We start from the raw sequence: 22,263 nt of genomic DNA on the forward strand, positions 1-22,263 counted from the left end.
CAAATTGTGAAAGTTTTAGCCCTGGTTCACACTGGGTACGATTTGGAACGATTTGAGATGCGATTTGACATGTTAAATCGCATCTCAAATCGGCGGCATTTGCCGGCAATGGCACTGTCCTAATCAGTGCGACGCCGCATCTGCGATTTCAAAAAGTAGTTCCTGTACTACTTTTTGCGATTTCGGGTCGCGATTTACATTAAATTGCGGCCGAAATCGCGGCAAAATCGCGGTAAAATTGCGCATTTTACCGCGATTTTGAATTCGCAGCAGTGTGAACCTAGGCTCAAAAGGGATGGACAACTGCACTCCAAAAGAACTTCTTGAGTTGTCTTTATTGGTAAAATAAATAGAAATGCATCACAGAGTACAGCCAAAAAATCCGGAAAAGAAGCAGCCGACGCATTTCACACTAGTTCAGTGCTTAGTCATGTTTTGCTTGGGGATCAAATACTTATTTTACTCACCGAACTGCAAAGTAATTTATAACATTTGTATCATGTGTTTTTTCTGGATTTTTGATTGATATTCTGTCTCTATCATTTAAAATACACCTTTGATAACAATTACAGACCCTCCATTTCTTTGTAAGTGGGCAAACTTACAAAATCTGCAGGGGATCAAATAATTATTTTCCGCAATGTATGTTATAAATGTCTCTTTTCAGGCAAAAGGCAAAACTCTGATACCCAGGACAACCTTACTCCAGTCCGCTTCCAATCCAATGTGCCCAAAGGAACCCAACCCTACCCTTTGCCTTGCTTATCCAATCTGGATCTCCATACCCCATTCTCTGAATAATTAATTTTATCCCTACTTAAAGGGGTTTTCCACCCATTTTTTAAGTTTATTAAAAGTCAGCAGCTACAAAAAGTGTAGCTGCTGGCTTTTAATAAACAGACACTTACCTGCTCCAGCGTTCCAGCGACGCGCCGGCCGGGGCTCCGCTCCTCTCCCCCCCTCCCCGGTGTCCTCATTTCAACTGTGGGCACCTGGCCGTGACAGCTTTCGGCTTCACGGCCGGGCACCCACTGCGCATGCACGAGCGGCGCGGCCCTGTGCTGCGCCGTCTGATTGGACAGGAGATCACCTAGGACCTGTGACATGTCCTAGGCGATCGCCTACAGCAGCCCCTTCCTGTAGGCGATTAAGCTTAATCGCCTACCCGGAAGGAGGAAGTGGGACAGGAAGTCCCACTCCTCCTGAAGCCCCCACTCCCCCCCCCAAAAAAATGACATGCCAAATGTGGCATGTAAGGGGGTGAGGAGTGGGATAAGCGGAAGTTCCAATTTTGGGTGAAACTCCGCTTTAACTCACACCACTTCACCCCCACATGCCCATTAATACTTCCCATTACCCCCCCCCCCCCATCCGCCTTTACTTCCTTGGCCCTCTCTACTCTGACTGCTGGCTCAGAGAACATCTACCCCTTTACGCCCTTCCTTCCCATATCCTATGCCCCCTCTCACCCCCCTTCCTTTTCCCCATCTCTTGTGTATGGAACATAATGGCGAGCTGAATTCCATGGTGCCAACCTCACTTTTACCCTGAATTATTTTCCACTTATGTTAGAAAACCACTGCTAAAAGGAACTCCTTCTTCTTGTAAACATTCAGTTACTTGTATTTTGTACTCTGGAAAGTAAACTAAAATGGTCATATTCGTGTTAATAGTGCTTATGACATGGTCCTGCCCATGATAATATTGTTTCTTTTTTTTTCCCGAATGCAAGCTTCAGAACATCTCATTAATAAAGAATTTCCCCCCAAAATGGAGTATGGCAAGTCTGTAAAATTGTGGATGTGCCAAAAATTAACCTTCAAAATATGTGCTCACTGCAAATACACAATATTTTTGTGATACCAATAGACATTATTAAATGTTTGCTCTATCTGGCAATGGCTGGATTATAGAATATTTGTATGCCTGTAGACATACCTCCCATCTTTTTGAGATGGGAATGAGGGACACCTACTAGCAAAAGTATGTAGAAAAAGGTCACACCCCCTGCCACAGCCCCTTAAAGGAGAATTAACCCCCCCCCCCCCAAAATAGTTTAGTTAAACTCACAAGAGCTTTTTTTTATAATTTAACACTACTATTCCTTTACATTGGCCCAGATTCAGGTAGAATTGCGCTATATTTGCGCGGGCACAGGGCAACGATTTTGCCCTGCGCCCACGCAAATATTTTGCGCTGCCCTCGATTCACGGAGCAGTAGCTCCGTGAATTGGGAGGGCGCGTCTGCAAAATTGCCCGGCGTAAGCGCGCGCAATGTAAATGATCCCGCCGGGGGCGGGAATCATTTAAATTAGGCGCGCTCCCGCTGCGAACGTACAGCGCATGCTCCGTCGGGAAACTTTCCCGACGTGCATTGCGGCAAATGACGTCACAAGGACGTAATTTGCTTCAAAGTGAACGTGAATGGCGTCCAGCGCCATTCACGCATCACTTACGAAAACGCCGTGAAATTCAAATTTCACGGCGCGGGAGCGGCGGCTATACTTTAGCATTGGCTGCCCCTGCTATTAGAAAGGGCAGCCTTGCGCTAAAGTTGCCGTACGGAAAATCCGTACCTGGCTTGCGCGGAGCCCGCGCAAATTTGTGAATCAGTTGGTAGTATGCAATTTGCATACTACACGCTGATCACAATGGGAGCGCCCCCTAGCGGCACACGCAAGAATGCAACCTAAAAACTTATGGTTACACGGTCGCAATTGCTTCTTGAATCTGGGCCATTGTTTTTTGAAGTTTACAAATGCAGCAATTTACAAATTGGATGATATGTTTAGCACTGGGAAACACTTTTTGAAAGATAAAAAGTGCATTTTATATACAACTATATAGACAAATGAGGAGGAATGAGGGGCAGAGGGACATTGATCCAAATCAGGGACAGTCCCTTAAAATCAGGGACAGGTGGGAGCAGTGGCGTAGCGCGGGTTGTCAGCGCCTGGGGCGAGGCAAGTAATTTGCGCCCCCTGACCCATGGACTTACCTATTTTCAGCTAGCTCCAGTCTGGTCATATGATCCACTGTGGGAGACAGCGGTGGCTGTAGGCAAGAGGAGAGCGTGCTTGATAATGACTGGTAAAGCCTGAAGTGGTGACATCATGCATATGTTTCTATGTCCCATCTGTTGTTGGTGCTTCCTCCTCTCCACACTCGTGACAGTGCCCCTCTAAATTTTGCGCCTGGGGCGGTGGTCCCCCTTGCACCCCCCACGCTACGCCACTGGGTGGGAGCTATGCTGTAGGCATTTCCCTGGCTACGCCTTCTTAGATAAGATTGTAATGGATTCATCCTAGCCAAACAAAATTCCCCCACCTCAAAATAGACTGTTCCCCAATCCATTTAGGATGTTCCTCTTCTGCTCTTCATGGGAACTACTATACATCTTAGTTTGATGTGGATATGTAGGTGTCTCTGGAACCGGTGGCTAGATCTGTAAGATTTGTTGAACGACCTTTAGAGTCTACCAAAAGAAATACTTGACATGATGCTATATCTTGCTGATTAGTAATATATCATTGGTGCTGGTAAATTATTTTTCTACCAATGGAACTTGGTGTAAGAAGGGAAGGAGAGGGTAGATTCAAGACTAGAGATATCAGTGACAAATGGGACCTCCTTGAGTAGCTTACCGTATATCAGTTTATTGTTTCATTTGCTTAATAATATCTGCATTGCAAAATAATAGCTGTCGCGATGTTAAAGCAGCATAGTTTATGCTGGAATTTCACCTTAAGAGATCTGATTGTATTCAGACTAAACTAAAATCATGCTTTGCCATTATACTCCACATTCCTGAAAGAGTGCTGTTTATTATGGGCTGTTCCTGAGTGTAATTAGACCACGCTGTCTTTCATCAGTGCTGTCTTTTCCAGTTAAAAGTGGGTAAAAGTAAGTCAGGCTTTGTACTGAATGATGTATTATCTATTAACCCTCTGCACACTATTCTATTTTCATACATTTTCATACACATGCGGTGCTTAGCAGTGCTTTACCAGCGTTTTTCCGGCTCTGGCAGTGTGAAAGGGCTCTGAAAGCACTCGGGCTTTCACATTGGGATTGCAGATGAGGCTTCGCTCGAATAATGCTCGAATAACGCTCGAATAACGCTCGAAAAACGCCCGAGTGTGAAAGGGGCCTTAGGCATTCTGGATTGATGAAAAGAGGCGGTTGAGCTCATTGGTTTGTCTTTGCCGAAAACTATGACCTGCACACGTTTCTCTGTTTCTAGGTTTATATTCCTTTCTTCCCTGTTTAGAATCACTACCCAAACATGATAGGTCTTAATGTGCTTCACAGTACTTAAAGCAGATCTCTACCTCCCCATGGTTGCCTACGATTGGCTTCAATCAGCCACCTTTAAAACAGAAAAAAATCGCTAAAGCCTCCACTCCTCCACTTGAGCCCAAACATTTTATTGAATCAGCTCTGTATATCAGTTCATAAATAATGTTGCTTTAACGGCTTTAAGAAAGTTAGGTCATGTGCACAGATGTGGCCTGTTATGCTTAATAGCGCGTGGAGTATAATTTGTGATTTTTGTAACTTCTAAAGACAGTATTTCATATGAATGAGGTTCTGCAGACCTCTAGTAAGGACATACGTCAGGAATAAGAGTCTAGCTTGGAAAAAAACAGCCATCCTGTACAATAACCTCTGGCCCAACCTGCTCTGTGCATGAACTTCACTGTGATGCAACATCCAGAACTTTAATGTGTTGCAATAGATGCAAATGACAATCTAGAAGAGCGTTCTCAAACAAGGTCCCATGGAAACCTGGGGTTACTCCAGAGATTGCTAGGAGTTCCTTCAGCTGTGAATACTTGACCTCCTGTTTGATGATGCCTAGATAGTTCCAGGACCAACTAGACATAGCAGAGCTGATGAACTTCAGATCTTGAGGCTTCCATCCTCCCCTTAAAACCCAAAACTACCATCATAACCCCATACCTCCCAACATTTAAAAAGTCCACTGCGGGACAGTTGTTGAGCGGGGGGGGTCGAAGTTGAGCGGGGGGGGGGGGGCGCAAATTTAAGTGATGAGCGGGGGTAGGGGTTGGATGCCTCTCATCGCCTGTGGACACAATCAGTCATCGTCGCGCCGCTACGGTTCCTCCTCCGGCAGTATTGCCGAATCAGCTCCACTCCGCCTCCTCCTTCAGCTCCGCCCGCCTTCTCCTTCAGCTCCGCCCGCCTTCTCCTTCAGCTCCGCCTGCCTCCTCCTTCAGTACTTCAGTACTGCCCATTCAGCTCCGCCCGCCTTCTCCTTCAGCTCCGCCCGCCTCCTCCTTCAGCACTTCAGTACTGCCCATTCAGCTCCGTCCGGCTCCTCCTTCAGCTCCGCCCGCCTTCTCCTTCAGCTCCGCCCACCTCCTCCTTCAGTACTGCCCATTCAGCTCCGCTCCCTGGGCAGCGGGGGGGGGCCTGCTTGCAGTTCTAGAGCTCGGATCATCAGTGCGGGAAATGTAACCCTTTTGCGGGACTGCGGGAATATGCAGTCAGTGCGTGAAATTCCCCCAGAATCCGTGCTTGTTGGGAGGTATGTAACCCTCCACCCCCTCTCAGACTGACCAGACGCCAACCATTCTATTTTATTAGAGTTCCTTGAGTAAGGGACAGTTTCTGCCTCACAAATAAGTTCCTACTGACCCCAATGATCTTTTTAGTTATCTATAAGAGGGGTATTCCTCCCAATGACCACACATGTAGGGTGACCACATTTCCAAACTACCATGCAGGGACACCCTCCCTTCCCAAAAATCAGCTTGTGCTGTAAAGAATGACAGCACAGTGATTGGACACAAAAGGCGAGATTTATGATTTCTCCAATCACAAGCAGGGGGCGTGATTGTGCTCCTCCAGGCATTCCCGGCCAGGACAAGTACTGTCAGTGAGTAAAGCGGTGATGTGGAGGATTTTTTTGGGGATATCAGATTGGCCCAGGGGGGTGGCTGTGTCAGTTTGATTCCGGGACACTGTATTGTCCTGGAATGAAGGTGCCTGGGACAGACCTGCAAAATGGGCAATCTGGGACACGTGGTCACCCTACACACATGTAAGAGCATTCTTCTCACTGACCATCACTTTAACATAGCTCCTAAATGTCCCTGATTTCGAGGGACTGTCCCTGATTTGGAGCAATGTCCCTCTGTCCCTTATTCCTCTTCAGTTGTCCCTCATTTTGGTCTGATCTATATAGTTGTATATAAAATGCACTTTTTCTTTTTCAAAAAGTGTTTCCCAGTTCTAAAACTTTCATCCAAATTCTAAATTGCTGCATTTGAAAATTTTAAAAGCTAAAATAAAGGAATAGTAGTGGTAAAAAAAAAGTCCCTGTGGAATTACTTAACCTTTTTATGGTTAATTCTCCTTTAAGAGGGTGTGTCAGGGGGGCGTGTCCTATGCCTACATAAGTTTGCAAGTAGGTGTCCCTCATTCCCATCTCAAAATGTTGGTAGGTATGCTTTCATGTAGCATGAGCTGTATATAGTCAGGGCTCAAGTCCTGCGGAAACGCGTGGGAACGGAGTTCCTGCACTTTTTTCACAGCAGGAACTCAGTTCCCTTTGCAGGACTAGAGCAGCTGAGAGCAGCCGAGACGCCCGAGCCAATCCTTCACTAAGCGGCGATGCCCAGCTCGAGTCACTGTCAGGGGCAGGCGAACCTTAGTAATCCTTTATGTTACTGGCCGCTTCCTGTATATGGATTCATCAGGTAGTGTGCGGGTATTCCGTCACTTCTTCGATGCCGCAATGTCTCCTGGGAGCTTTTGTCATTGTTCCCAGGAGACATTGCGGAGGTCTGCCGCGAGCTATCGCGGGATTTAGAAAGAACTTGCGGTTTAGTAATTACGCATATGAGCGTATCATTTTTTTTTTTGGTGGGGGGAGTGGATCTTGGGTGGGAGTTCCCATACTTTTTTCCCCAGGACTTGACCCCTGCATATAGTAATTATTAGCAGGGGTTCCCTGAGACTGGAAAGTTATTTTAAGGGTTCCCCTGTGTTGAAAAGGTTGAGGAAGGCTGTTTTAGAATCTTGCAAAGGCTTTTACTCCATACATACGCATTGACCTGCAGTACCAATCTAGGATAGACTGGATCTGTCTTTGTAGAGCTACACTTTCTACATTTAAAGTGGTTGTAAACCCTGGTGGACTACTTCTAACTATAAGTAAGCCTAGAATGAGGCCTCGTACACACGACCGAGTTTCTTCGCAAAAACCAGCAAGATATGGGAGATATTTTTTTGCAGAGGAAACCGGTCGTGTGTACATTTTCGTTGAGGAAACTGTTGAGAAACTCGACGAGCCAAAAAGAGAGCAAGTTCTCTATTTCCTTGACGGTAATGGAGAAACTTGCCTTGTCGAGTTCCTCGACAGCCTAACAAGGAACTCGATGAGGACGGGTTTACTTCTTTTTTAAATGTGCTGCAACAGAGCACCTGCAAAACTCCACCCTCTTTGTTTTAAACAAGCCTTTCTCAACCTACTCAATACAGAGGACCCGTTAACATAACGTAATGGTCTCGGGGAACCCCTGCTAAAAATTACGATATCTGCATCTCATGATACTTTACTGTGATGGCCAGTGGGATGAATACTCGCTACACTTGTGGTCAGTGGGACGAAATACCCCTTAGGCCTCGTACAGATGACCGGATCTATCCGCTGGGATTGCTCCGCGAATCAGTTCCAGCAGATAGATCCGGTCGTGTGTACGTCCGAGCGCACATTTCCCGGCGGATAAAAATCCAGCCGACGGATTCCCAGCGGATAAAAATTTCTTAGCATGCTAAGAAATCTATCCGCTGGAATCCAGTCCAGCGGACTGATCCGGTCGTCTGTACAGACTCACCGGATCAGTCCGTCCACTCCCCTCCCTCGCATGCGTCGTAATGATTCGACGCATGCGTGGAAGTATTTACCTTCCAGCGTCGCGCACTTGGCCCGTCATCGTCGCGGCGACGGCACGACACGTCACCGCGGATGTATTCCGCGCGGATTTCGATCTGATGGTGTGTACAGCCATCAGATCCAAATCCGCCAGAGGATTTATCCGCAGGAAACGGTCCGGCGGACCGTTTCCAGCGGATATCCTCTCGTGTGTACGGGGCCTTACAGATAGCTAAAAAGATCAATGGTGTGAGTGGGAACTTATCTGAAAGGCAGAAATTGCTCATTGCTCAAGGAACCCCTAACAATCTCTGGAGGAACCCTTGTTGACAAACCCTGCTCTAAACCTTAACCTTTTTTAGGTATTTTGTGGAGGATGAAAAAGGGTTTCTTGTTGCAACATACATAAGGGTTTGTGTAGAAACTGCCATTGGTACCATTCCCTATAGGATTGAAATGACATCATTCCCAATTTGTGTAAGAAAGTTGTTGCCCAGATTTAAGAGTGTAAGCAAAGCAGCTGGAAGAACCGGTAGCAATATTTTGGTGGAGCATGCACCAGTTGATCTGAACAGTAGCATTTAATACACACAAACTGAGTATGTCAAATTTAAAAAAATCTTCAGATATCAGGAAACCAGTATCACAAGGGATCTGGTGGGTTTGGTTTGTCGGACATTCTCTTAAGCTCTTCCGACAAGGCAGATATGAAAAGAAACAGTCCAATACTCTACACATCGTCTCGCGGGCAGAAATTAGGAAACCACAGAGATTAACTGAATTGTAGCTTTTCCTGATGCACAAAGAAAGGGTCCTCTAAGGTTCTGAAGGTACTTTTCTGAACGGTCACATCTCTCTTTTGGCTAGCTTACAGTAGGTGCTTCACCATTAGCCTACAGTATATTCTCCTCTAGATAGTGTTAGTTCCCCCTTGGCATTACATACACAGAAGACCAACCTGTACAGTTGTAGGACTGAGGCCCCGTACACACGTCCGAGGAACTCGACGGGCAAAACTCATCGTTTTGCTCGTCGAGTTCTGTGTGAAGCCACCGAGGATCTCGGCGAGCCAACTTTCCTCATTGAACAACGAGGAAATAGAGAACATGTTCTCTATTTGGCTCGACGAGGAACTCGTCGGCTTCCTCGGCCGAAAGTGTACACATGGCCGGGTTTCTCGGCAGAATTCAGCTCCGATCGAGTTTCTGGCTGAATTCTGCCGAGAAGCTCGGTCGTGTGTACGGGGCCTAAGAGGAACCAGCAGAGAGGTACAAATAGGGACCTGTATAGATGTAATGCTGCGTACACACGACCGTTTTTCATGACGAGAAAAATAAAAAATGTTAAATTGATCATTAAAAACAACCGTGTGTGGGCTCCAGAGCATTTTTCTCGACGTGAAAAATGGGCATTAAAAAAATTAGAACCTGCTCTATTCACGTTGTGAAAAACGGTCGTGTGTAGGCTTTAACGATGGGGAAAAAAACATGCATGCTCAGAATCAGGTTATGAGAAGGGAAATTTGCATAATTAGCCCAAAGGGTGTCGCCAATCGAATGTAACTTCCCCTTTATAGTGCCGTCGTACATGGTGTACGTCACCGCACTTTGCGCAAGCATTTTTTTTTTTCACGATCGTGTGTATGAAAGGCAGGCTTGACAAGAATCACGTCAAGAAAAACGTTTTTTTCCATGACATTAAAAACGGTGGTGTGTACGCGGCTTTAGCCTAGGCCTGAGGATCAGACATAAATGTGTACTTTTCATGTAACTCGAGGACAGGTAACAGTTTAGCACATTGGACAAATATCAATAGAGAGTGTGTTATTACCAGTGGTCTCCAAAATGGGGACAGATGCAGCCCTTTGCTTGCCTCTATCCGGCCCTTGCGGCACTATTACTGATATTGATAAAAGGCACCCCCCCCCTCCACTCACACTAACAATGGGGCACTATTGCTCCCAATGATGCCAATGATGGGGCACCATTCCTTACCCTGATACCAACAATGGGTGTGTTATTACCAGTGGTCTCCAAAATGGGGACAGATGCAGCCCTTTGCTTGCCTCTATTCGGCCCTTGCGGCACTATTACTGACATTGATAAAAGGCACTATCCCCCCCACTGATGCTAACAATGGGGCACTATTTCTCCTACTGATACCAATAATGGGGCATTGATTACTCCCAGGGCATTTTCTACTCACACTGGCCACAGTCTGGCCCCCCCAAATCTGAAGCACAGTAAACTTGCCCTCTGTTTGGAAAGTTTGGAGACCTCTGCACACCGTGAGAACATTACATTGACCCTGGTCCCCAGTACTTTTCAGGAGCCAATTTATAAGCTGCCCTATTCGGCGTTGCACAGTTCGGTATTTAAAGCAGATCTCCACCCTACCAAGGTTGCCTGCTCCTGGCGTCAGTTGCAAAGTTTGATCAATCGCCAATGGGTGGGATAGGATAATTTACATGCCAAGCTGCTTTTTATACACAGCTCATGTTTTAGGAATACATGGATAGTTTTTAGGCTCCTTTAGGATTAGCTCAGACATCTAGTCTATGAACTTTTCAAGTACTGCTAAGACATGAGCTGTGTACAAAAAGCAACTTGGCGTACAGTAAATTGTAATATCCCACTCTTTGTATCTTCCCAATCTATATGCCGCACAAATTAGACAATACTCTCTATAGCATCTGAGAACATTTTACTTTTTTCACATTATAGACTTTGTTAAGCAATATCAAAATCACAATGCAATCACAGCTGGGATGTCTTGTAAAAAACATGCAAGGAGGTGCTAAGCTACTACACATTGCCATGAATGACAAAGATGATTTCCGTGCATGTTTTCTGTACAAGATTTTCCATGCCGTGACACGAGAGAATGAAGTCATACTCACAGGCTCGAAATCCGTTCTCCCCATTGTTCTTGGCGACCTCGTCGCTGTAGACCGTGGTCATGTTCCCTTTTTCGCACTGGTTCCTGCAGCGGTCCCCCACGCAGTGCACGCGGCAGATCATAGGTGTGAACATGACTCTGACCTTCTCCACCTGTCCAGAGGCTGGCATCCACCCCAAGCAGCAGAGAGAAACAGAAAGAAAAATCAGCCTTCTATCCATTTTTGAGCTCTCACTCCCAGAGGCCCCGATAGATTGCTAGCTCTTGGGGGGAGCCTCAGGGAGTGGGTTTCGTTTTTTTCTTCTTTGGTGCTGTGTACGTTTTTGCGGATTGTCTACTTTGCTCTTGCTTCTCAAGTAAAGGGAGAAAGGGAGGGAAAGAAGAGGGGGAAAATTGAGGGGCTTGCTACTCCTATGGGGTCTGGTGTTGTTAGAATCCCCTCACACAGGAGAGCACAGAGCTGGACTGAATGATACTCTCACTGTACTACAGCAAAGAAAGTTAGAGATTAAAAAAAAAAAAAAAAGAAGAGGGAGAGTGAGAGAGAGGACGGATGAGGGGAGTGACATGAAGCAAGAACGGTTACACAGCATGCTGGCTACAATATGAAATGTGGATCAACTAATTAAAAACAGTCACTGGGCAGTGATCCAACAACAATGTTTACAAGGGTATACCGTCAGCCATTAGTAGGGCTCACTTTAACCCCGTTCACTCCCTGCTCCAAATATTTATATACAGTCAGGATACAGAGAATAATTGAGGTAACAAGACAGAGGAGGACGCAATAGCAGGACAGAAATGACAGTTAACAATGCAGCCTGCACCTGCACCACACAAAGAGATACCCATCTACCATAAGCTGGATTTATTGATAAACTAGCTGAATACCCGGCGTTGCCCGGTCTTCCTATCTTAACCTTTTGGGGAGGAAAATCATAGTAATATAAATATACCCATCTTTTATATAAGGGTGTAGGTAAGGGTTAATTTAACTGTCATATATTTTTATTTGGCATATAAGTAATATGTGTACCAGGTATTATTGAAATATCTCCAGGCGTACAGAAGTTATGTGGGAACATACATTTCCCATTGCTTTGCATGGGACTTTAAACAAAAACCCAGACCCTCACAAATGGGGGTAGTTAAGGGATAAATTAACTATCCTATAGTTTAAGTGGACATATAAGTAACATGTGACCAAGTGTTATCGAAATATCTACAGCCGTTTGGAAGTTATGAAGTAACATGTATTTCCCATAGAGTTGAATGGGACTTTAAAGGAAAACCCCGACCATGGCAAATGGGGGTGGGTAAGGGTTAAACCACCTATCCTATGTTTGTTGCTGACATATAAGTAACATGTGTGCCAAGTTTCATGTTAATATGTTTAGCCGTTTGTACGTGATGCTGGAACATACATACATACATACACACGTTGAGTTTTATATATATAGATTGACATACAGCTAATTGCTATAACAATGCTGGGTGTGTCCCTGGGTATGAAGCTCTTATCAATCACACTCAGTAAAACAGCAAAAAGCAAAGTGCAGTAACTTCCAACACCTATTTGGAGTTCTTCACTTACCTGACAACAGTAAACTTCTATATGATTGGTCGTTATAAGAGACTACATGAACAAAAGCCTAGTGCTCCAGGCACAGTAAGGCTGCATTCACACCTGAGCGTAGCGTTTTTGGTCGTTTTTTCGACGTTTTGTCGCGCGTATTCACACGTATTTGCGCGTTTGCATACAGTGTTGTCCGACATTTTTGAACTTCGACGTTTTTTATTTTAGCCAATAGGAAAAACGATCATCTCTTTCATCACTTGTTGCTACGTTTGTAGATTTTTTTATCTTCTGCCTGGGTGAAATGTTCTATTTCACAGAACAGATTAAAGCGACAAAACACCCGTAGAAACGCTCGTTGTCGCGCTAGACGCTTGAATCGAGCGTTTCCATTACTTTCTATGGGAATACAAACATTCTAAAACGCCCAAATCTGCCCGATTAGCGCAAACTTGTTTGAGCTTCAGGCGTTCGGCTTCAGGCGTTTTGGAGTGGAGATGTGAACCATCTCCATAGAGAATAATGTATTTTTTCCCCTCTAGCGTTTTGGAGCTTCATGCTTCAGGCGACAAAACACTCAGGTGTGAATGCAGCCTAAACCCTGTGAGGATCTTTAATAGGCAGACCAGGTATATCAGTATAAATAGTAAATTGTATTTCATTTTAACATCAATAAAAAAATAAGAACAATATATGACATCATGCAAAATCAAGATACATAAAACCCAATTCCTTTTGCTTGTCCATACAGATGAGAATTAAAAAAAAAAAAATCTTTTTTCAGGGGGGGGGCATCATTTTAGGGTCATCCATGCGCCACCCCTTTTCAACAATGTCATTATCACATTGTCATGGTCTGAGACTATAGGCATAGTACAGTCCCTAGGACATAGCTCCCAACTGTCCCTGATTTGCAGCAATGTCCCTCTGTCCCTCTTTCCTCCTCATTTGTCCCTTATTTTGGTCTGATCTATATAGATGTATATAAAATGCACTTTTTATCTATCAAATGTGTTTTCCAGCACTAAATGAGAGCTGAGCTTGAAGCTTACAGCGGGTAACTGTGAGTGAAGCTTGAGAAGTCCAGAAGGTAGCTGGGAGCTAAGCTTGAAGACAGTGAGAGACTAAGAGTGAAGTTGTTGCCATAGGAGACAGCAGCTGTTACAAGATACAGATCGCTGCATTCAGCTTAAAGGCCTCTTTTCTGTATTTCTGTCTGCCAAGTTGCTATTACATTTGCTAAGGGTGTCCTGTGCCCTAACCCTCTCTCCCCTGTTACTGGCGCCCATCTTTCTATCTTGTACTACAACCACCATGCCTAGTAGGGTGACCATGTGTCCCGGATTGCCAGGGACAGTCCCGCATTTTGCAGGTCTGTCCCCGGCACCTTCATTCCAGGACAATACAGTGTCCCGGAATGAAACTAAAAACAGCCAACCCACGGGCCAATCTGATGCCCCCAAAAAAGGCTGCCACATCACCGCTTTACTCACTGACAGTACTTGTCCTGGCCGGGAATGCCTGAAGGAGCACAATCCCCACCCCCTGTTTGTGATTGGAGAAATCATAAATTCCACCTCTTGTGTCCAATCACTGTGCTGTGATTCGTTATAGCACAATCTGATTTTTGGGAAGGAGGTGTCCCTGAATTGTAGTTTGGTAATGTGGTCACCCTAATGCCTAGTAACCTGCACCTAGGGTGACCACATTTCCAAACTACCATTCAGGGACACCCCCCTTCACAAAAATCAGCTTGTGCTATAACGAATCACAGCACAGTGATTGGACACAAGAGGCGGAATTTATGATTTCCCCAATTGCAAGCAGGGAACGGGGATTGTGCTCCTCCAGGCATTTCTGGCCAGGGCAAGTACTGTCAGTGAGTAAAGCGGTGATGGGGCGGCCATTTTTGGGGCATCAGATTGGCCGGGGGGGAAGCTGAGTCAGTTTCATTCTGGGACTGTATTGTCCTGGAATGATGGTGCCCAGGACAGACCTGTAAAATGCGGGACTGTCCCGGGCAGTCAGGGACACGTGGTCATCCTACCTGCACCCTGAGGAGGAATGTCATCTCTTCCTGACTCTGGGGGTCACCATCAGACCCTCAAAAGGTCGGGAAGACCACTACAGCAGTAATGCGTCCGTTGAACAAATGGTTCCATCAGCAGAGGTACAAGTGTTTTAGCCCATTCAGAACCTATGCATGCACAGTGCACATTTTAGAAGTTTTATGGACAGGCTCAGTAGAGACTGCACAAGGTCTACAGGTATGTCTTGAAAATTGAGGATCTTTTTTAAAACTTGGAAGCAGCTTTTTACTATACAGCATGTCCCCTACATATGAACGTTTAAGTTGCAAACTTTCAAAGATACAAACATGTGTTTGCATGTCCAATCATGTAAAGCTGGGTGCACACACGGCTGGACTTACCATTGGGCTTGACTGGGCTCAAGCCCATGGGACCCTTATGGTTACGTTTTTTCAATAATATGCCAGTCATTTAAAATGGTTGTAATGTAAACCCTCGGACACAACATTGTCTTAAAATAGCCCATAACACAGGCAGCTGATCATTTGCATGACGCCACCGCGCCTGCGCACATTAACCCCTCTAAACCGGCATTTAAAGCTTGCCGGAATGCAGTCTGTGAGAACTTTCCCTCTGTCCGGCACAGAGGAGAAGTCTTGCTGTGTTTAGCTCCTTCCACTCTTCCTGATACTCCCCCGTGTGACTAAAGAAGACGTCACAAAAGGGGAGTGAAAGAAAACAGCAGCCGCAGACACAGCAACGAATGGTTACGGCGCAATGGCGCATGCGCGAGATTACGGACAGGGACACAGTAAGGGCGGAAGTGACGTCATAATTTGAATCACATAACAGCAGTACGAATGGAGCTTGAGATACCCGGAAATGCAGAGAACGAAACCATCCTAAAAAAGGTATTTGCAGGCCTCGTTTTTGGGGGATATATATATATATATATATATATATATATATATATATATATATATATATATATATATATGTATTGCATTGCGATGATCTGTTATAACTTAATAATTGAAAAACTGCAAAAATCGGCCGGGGTTTACTTCAGAATCGTAATCTCTATTTTTATTCTCAGTTTATCCAGAATTGTGTAGCTCTAATACATACCTCCCAACTTTCTGAGATGGTAATGAGGGACACCTATCAGCAAAAGTATGCAGGTATAGGACACACCCCTTGCCACGCCCCCTTAAAGGAGAATTGTACAAAAAAATAAGATTGGTTAAACCCACAAGTGCTTTTTTTACCACTACTATTTCTTTATATATTTCTTTATATTGGGTTTTGGAATTTTTACAAATGCAGCAATTTAGAAATCAGATGAAAGTTTAGTGCTGGGAAACACTTTTTGATAGGTAAAAAGTGCATTTTATATACATCTATATAGATCAGACCAAAATGAGGGACAAATGAGGAGAATGAGGGACAGAGGGACATTGCTCCAAATCAGGGACAGTCCTTTGAAATCAGGGACAGTTGGGAGGTATGCTAATACATAGCTTGTGTATGCTTGTGTATGTATCATTTTGTTCTATTTAAAGTAATGTATAGAAGTAAATGCCCAAAAGTGACTCAAGCCCAGGGGCCCCCACCACCTTAAGTCCTGCCCTGGGTACACACACCCAGTGGGCTGAATGAAAAAAAACCTGACAGATCACCATACCAACACAAGCAATGTTGGTGCAGCGATTTCCCCCCGCTGTGCCTTTGTGTTCTGACAGGGGGACTCCCAACCGCCATAACAAATCGATCAGCGCTCACAGCCTTTTTCTGCAAGCACTGATCTCCGCTGGACTTATGAACAACTTCGACTTACGAACTCGATCACGGAAAATAACTTGTTCGCAAGTAGGGGACTTACTGTACTAGAAAAGTTGGAATGCATGGGTCATTTTTGTTACAGAAAGGTGATGTAAAGGTGAACTAATCCTTTAAAGCTAACAGACACTTATTAAAGCAGAACTCTACTCACCTGTTCTCTACTTTACTCACCTGTTCTCTACTCACGATCCCCCAGAGCTGTCATCTTCAGCCCAGTGGCTTCTGGGTATCGATCCCTGACTGTTTCCATTGACCAGGCCAAGATGACATCACGCCTGCATATCTGGGAAAGATCAGTCAACCTGGCTGAAATTCCACACTGAGCTAGGAGTGCAGAGCTCAGTGTACAGGGTAGACAGGCAGGTAACGGAACTTAAATGTAGAAGAGACAGTATGTCTCTTGTATGTTAAAAATCCTAGAGAAAATAACTCTATACCACGCTTGTTTGTTTCTGTGTTTAGAAGCTGCAACAGTACCATGAAATATTTATCATATTAGAATATACCAGTTGTGCTAATATATAATATAAAAAGTCATAAATACAAATACTGTAAAACAAAATAAAAAAAAAGTTATTTCATGGTGATATATAACCATATAATGAACCAGTGAATTCTGCATAAAAAGAAAAGTCCACCATAAACAGTATAGTTCAGATGGGAAGAAGTTGAGTCCACTCTAAATAAGAGAGCTCAAATTTTCAAACACTGGCACTTCCAGAGCCTGCACTTGATGATCACCAAGGATAGATGTGCACTTACCAGCTAATTTTGACCATCTGAAAAGAGAGGTTAAAAGGCACCTGTATACATATCTCAAAGAACTCTCCTTCCACTTCCAACCCCCAGGGGTCCTTACATGAAAATGGGAGAGGGTTCGACCAATGCACAGGAACACACCAAACAGGTCAGGGATAAAGTTGTGGAGAGGTTTAAAACAGAAAAATATCCCAAGCTTTGAATATCTAATATAGCAGTGTTCAATCCATTATCCAAAAATGGAAAAAAAATGGAAAGAGTATGGCACAACCACAAACCTACCAAGACATGGCCGTCCACCTAAACTGACAGGCCGGGCAAGGAGAGCATTAATCATAGAAGCACCCATGGTAACTCTGGAAGAACTGCAGATATCCAAAGCTGAGATGGGAAAAACTGTCCACAGGACAACCATTCGTTATGCACTCCACAAATCTAGCCTTTATGGAAGAGTGGCAAGAAAAAGGCAATTGTTGAAAAAAAAGCCATAAGAAGTTCCGTTTGCAGTTTGCGAGAAGCCATGTGGGGGACACAGCAAACATGTGGAAGAAGGTGCTCTATTCAGATGAGACCAAAATTGAACATTTTGGCATAAAAGCAAAACGCTATGTGTGGCGGAAAATTAACACTGCACATCAACCTGAACACACCATCCCCACTGTGAAACATGGTGGTGGCAGCATCATGTGGTGGGAATGCTTTTTTCAGCAGGGACAGGCAAACTGGTCAGAGTTGATGGGAAGATGGATGGGGCCAAATACAAGGCAATCTTAGAAGAAAACCTGTTAGAGTCTGCAAAGGGCAGAGGTTCCCCTTCCAGCAGGGCAGCAATCCTAAACTTACAGCAAGAGCTGCAATGGAATGGTTTAGATCAAAGCATATTCATGTGTTAGAATGGCCCAGTCAAAGTCCAGACCTAAATCCAATTGAGAATCTGCGGTAAGACTTGAAAATTGCTGTTCACAGACGCTCTCCATCCAATCTCACAGAGCTTGAGATATTTTGCAAAGAAGAATGGCCAAAAATGTCCCTCTCTAGATGTGCAAAGTTGGTAGAGACACCCCCAAAAAGAATTGCAGCTGTAATTGCAGAGAAAGGGGGTTCTACAAAGTATTGACTGAATACAAATGTACCTCACACTTTTCAGAAAAGTATTTGCAAAAAAATTATATATCCCATTAAAATACATTTATGTTTTTGGTTGTAACATGACAAAATGTGGAAAATTTCAAGGGGTATGAATACTTTTTAAAGGCACTGTACATGTAAGCATAGCCAGCCAGCATATAGAATAAAAAATCTGGGGGTTATTATTAATGAAAGGCAAATCCACTTTGCACTACAAGTGCAAACTACAAGTGCAAAGTGCACTTGAAATTGCACTGAAAGTGCACTTGGAAGCGCAGTCGCTGTAAATCTGAGGAGTAGATTTGAAAGGAGGGGAAGCTCTGCTGATTTTATTATACAATCATGTGCAAGCTAAAATGCTGTTTTTTATTTTCCTTGCATGTCCCCCTCGGATCTACAGCGACTGCACTTCCCAGTGCACTTTCAGTGCAATTTCAAGTGAACTTTGCACTTGTAGATTGCACTTGTAGTGCAAAGTGGATTTGCCTTTGGTAAATAACCCCCAAAGTGTCATTATTGCTGTGCGAACGGCATACTAATTTTTCTGCTATGTATCACTAAAGCCCAGTACACACAATCTAAATTTCCGATGGAAAAAGTCAGACAGACTTTTTCCATCGGAAATTCCGACCATGTGTATGCCCCATCGGAGAAATTCCATCGGAAATTCTGATGAATTCCATCTGAGTTTAAATATAGAACATGTTCTATTTTACTCCGATTGAATTCCGTCGGCCTGATCGTGTGTACGCGGCATAAGACTGAAAATAATCTAAGCTTCCAGCATGGCCATTTGTAACCTCCCCAGCTCAGTGGTGTAGAGTAAAACCACCCGTAAGAGTATGGCTCAGAATATTCGATAGCGTCATCGCCCCAATTCTTCTTTATGGCAGTGAAGTTTGGGGTCCTGTCACCTACCCAGACCAATCCAAATGGGACCCCAGCCCAACAGAAATATTCCATCTGGAATTCTGCAAACACCTCCTCCAAGTCCAACGGAGCACCTCCAACAGTGCTTGCCGGTCCGAGTTGGGCAGATTTCCCTTACTTCTCCCAGTACAGAAGAGGGCGCTATCATACTGGGACCACCTACAAAACAGCAGTCCCAACTCCTACCACCATAAAGCCTTACTGGACAGTAAGAACCAGTCCAAGCCGTGTGGCCTGCAACAACTCATCAACACCTTGTCTATCCCAAACTCTCAACAATGCGGCCTGACAAAATCTCAAATAAAAAACATAGGCCCAGATTCTTAGAGGAGATACGACGGCGTATCTCCAGATACGCCGTCGTATCTCTGCGTCCGGCCGGTCGTATCTATGCGCCTGATTCTTAGAATCAGTTACGCATTGATATCTGTTAGATTCGACAGGCGTAAGTCTCTTACGCTGTCGGATCGTAAATGCATTTTTACGCTGGCCGCTAGGTGGCGATTCCGTCGAATTCCGCGTCGATACGCGAATTCCCGAACGTATGCCCGGCCGACGCAGTAAAGTTACGCCGTTTACGTTAGGCTTTTCCCCGCGTATAGTTACCCCTGCTATATGGTGGCATAAGTGCGGTGTAACAAAGTTAAGTATGGCCGTCGTTCCCGCGTCGAAATTTGAAAAAGTTACGTCGTTTGCGTAAGTCGTCCGTGAATGGGGCTGGACGTCATTTACGTTCACGTCGAAACCAATGACGTCCTTGCGGCGTACTTTGGAGCAATGCACACTGGGAAATTCCACGGACGGCGCATGCGCCATTCGGGAAAAACGTCAATCACGTCGGGTCACAGTACATTTACATAAAGCACGCCCCCTGATCCAAATTTGAATTAGGCGGGCTTACGCCGGCCGATTTACGCTACGCCCCTGCAACTTACGGAGCAAGTGCTTTGAGAATACAGCACTTGCCTGTCTAAGTTGCGGCGGCGTAACGTAAATCGGATACGTTACGCCGCCGCAGAGATACGCCGCTGGACGAGAATCTGACCCATAATTTATAACTCCAAAGAAAAACATGTTGGAGAATGGAGATACGAAATAACAAACTCCAAAAAACCAACCATTTACCAGTCACTGCAGAGAGACTACAAACTGGCCCCGTACCTGGAGGTGCTACAAGACCCCAAAGACAGACAGACAATGAGCCTGTACAGACTGAGTGCCCACAGCCTGGAAATGGAATTAGGGCGGCACAGACAGACCTACAAGCCCAGGGAGAGTAGACTGTGCCAGCATTGTGACCAGGGAGTCCCGGAGGACGAGGAACACTTCCTGCTACATTGCCCCAAGTACTCATCAGTGAGGGACACTCACTTCCAGAGACTCTCCGCTCTCATCCCGGACTTCAACTCTACAGAAGAGAAGAGGAAACTTCAATTTCTACTGGGAGAAGAAGAACCAATGGTAAAGATAGCTGCCCAATATGTGACAGCGTGTCACAGACTGAGAGGGACATGAGAAACTGAGGACTTCACAGACTTATGTCCATACCTCTTTATATTACCCCCCTTCCCCTTTTCTTATACAAACTCAACTGCTTTGGCAATGCTAACATGTATTTGGTCCTGCCAATAAAGGTTATTTGAATTTGAATAGATTACCAGCACAGACAAGTATTGTGCCCCCTAACCCAGGCACCATTAGCACTCCCTAGTCACCCAGATTGCTTTTTAATTTTGTGCCCCCAAGATATTTGCGCCCAGGACAACTGCCTCTGTGGCCCCGCCCATGCTATGCCACTGCCCCAGCTATAGAATAAATGTGCTGAGGTCCATGTTTCTCAATTGCAGCCATGGAATAGGGGAAGATGTGAAATCTTAGTAGGTCCAGTTTAGTTTTAAAGAACTTCACAGCTGCTGCAGGTTTGGTGTCCATTAAAGGCACAGACAATCCGTGCTAACCCCAAATGCGTGATAGTGTAGGTTTAAAGATTATTTTAAAGTAATGAATAATACTTAAATGTGAAGTGCTGCACTCTAATACAAAGGAGACTAATATTGGGCTCCAAACAACATATATAAACACAGAAAAAAGTGTGCTACTATCAAACATCAAAGCAGAAATGCAAAATTTAAAATGGGTGAAAATAACAAAAAATTGCAAAAAAATCAAAAGTCCCATGCCTGTTGATGTCTCCACAGCAGCATATGTTTGTGAAGAGCCAAAGTTTTCTGAGAATCAGCTTTTTTCTGATGGTTTCTGGATAGGACTTATTCACTATTTGCTTGCACTGCCTGTGGATATTTTTCATGGGACTTTTGAATTTTTTGCAATTTTTTGTTATTTTCACCCATTTTTTATTTTGCATTTCTGCTTTGATGTTTGATAGTAGCGCACTTTTTTCTGTGTTTATATATGGTTTGGTGCCCATAGCAGTTGCACCATTGCTATTAGTGAGTACAGTATTACATTCATTATTTGTCTGGACATTGTGGATGTCATTGTATTGTGGAGGAGCCCGCTGAAACTCCTTATGGATAAATGTCTAGAAAAAAATTCCTAGAGATTTTCAGCTGAGGCTCACAGCAGGAGACACAGAATTTTCTTATATTTATAATCCTGTCAGGGAAAGTATTATTTTTCTATTCACGCATTTCAACTGAGCCAACAAAGCAAACACAGTCCCTCCCGAGTCTTCATCGCCACCTCATAAAGTCAGCTCCTAAAAAACCGTTTTTTGCTATTTGCATGCTAGTCTGTGGCAAACACTTATATATCAGTCTAAATTGGCGGACTAGAATAAATATTAGGTCCCCGGTCGCATGACAAGTCCAAATGTAATATTCCCGACGCACACGTTCCTGAAAATGGCTGTAGTAATGCTGGGTGCTGTAATGACCACCGGCTGGAAATCGTAGGCAATCAAAGGGTAGAAATGTCATCAGCACACCAAGGATTCTTCAGAAGGATCCAAAGCTTTATTCACATGGTACACATACGGCAACGTTTCGGAGCCACGCAGGGCCCCTTCGTCAGGCAAGTGACAAAGGGTTGCATGACAAGTCGCAGCCTATTGTCCAGAATGGAAATGGTCAAAGTGGTGTGACTCTGACTCCATCAGAGCTGCACCGATTTTGAAAGTAGTTCCTGCTCTACTTTTGCAAGTTAAGGTGCGACTTGCATAAACATCTGTGCATGAA

The 22,263-nt window shown here is 44.6% G+C and overlaps 1 protein-coding gene across 1 annotated transcript in view; it reads right to left on the minus strand.

The window, feature by feature from the left end:
* Positions 1-22,263, minus strand: part of LTBP4 (latent transforming growth factor beta binding protein 4) — a 272,071-nt gene that overhangs the window by 154,164 nt on the left and 95,644 nt on the right. The window contains exon 5 of the mRNA XM_040323145.1: positions 10,803-10,964. Within this exon, the coding sequence (XP_040179079.1) occupies positions 10,803-10,964 (162 nt within the window). The remainder of the gene's footprint in view (positions 1-10,802; positions 10,965-22,263) is intronic.

The sequence above is a fragment of the Rana temporaria genome, chromosome 9 (genome assembly GCF_905171775.1).
Source record: "Rana temporaria chromosome 9, aRanTem1.1, whole genome shotgun sequence".
NCBI classification, from domain to species: domain Eukaryota; kingdom Metazoa; phylum Chordata; class Amphibia; order Anura; family Ranidae; genus Rana; species Rana temporaria.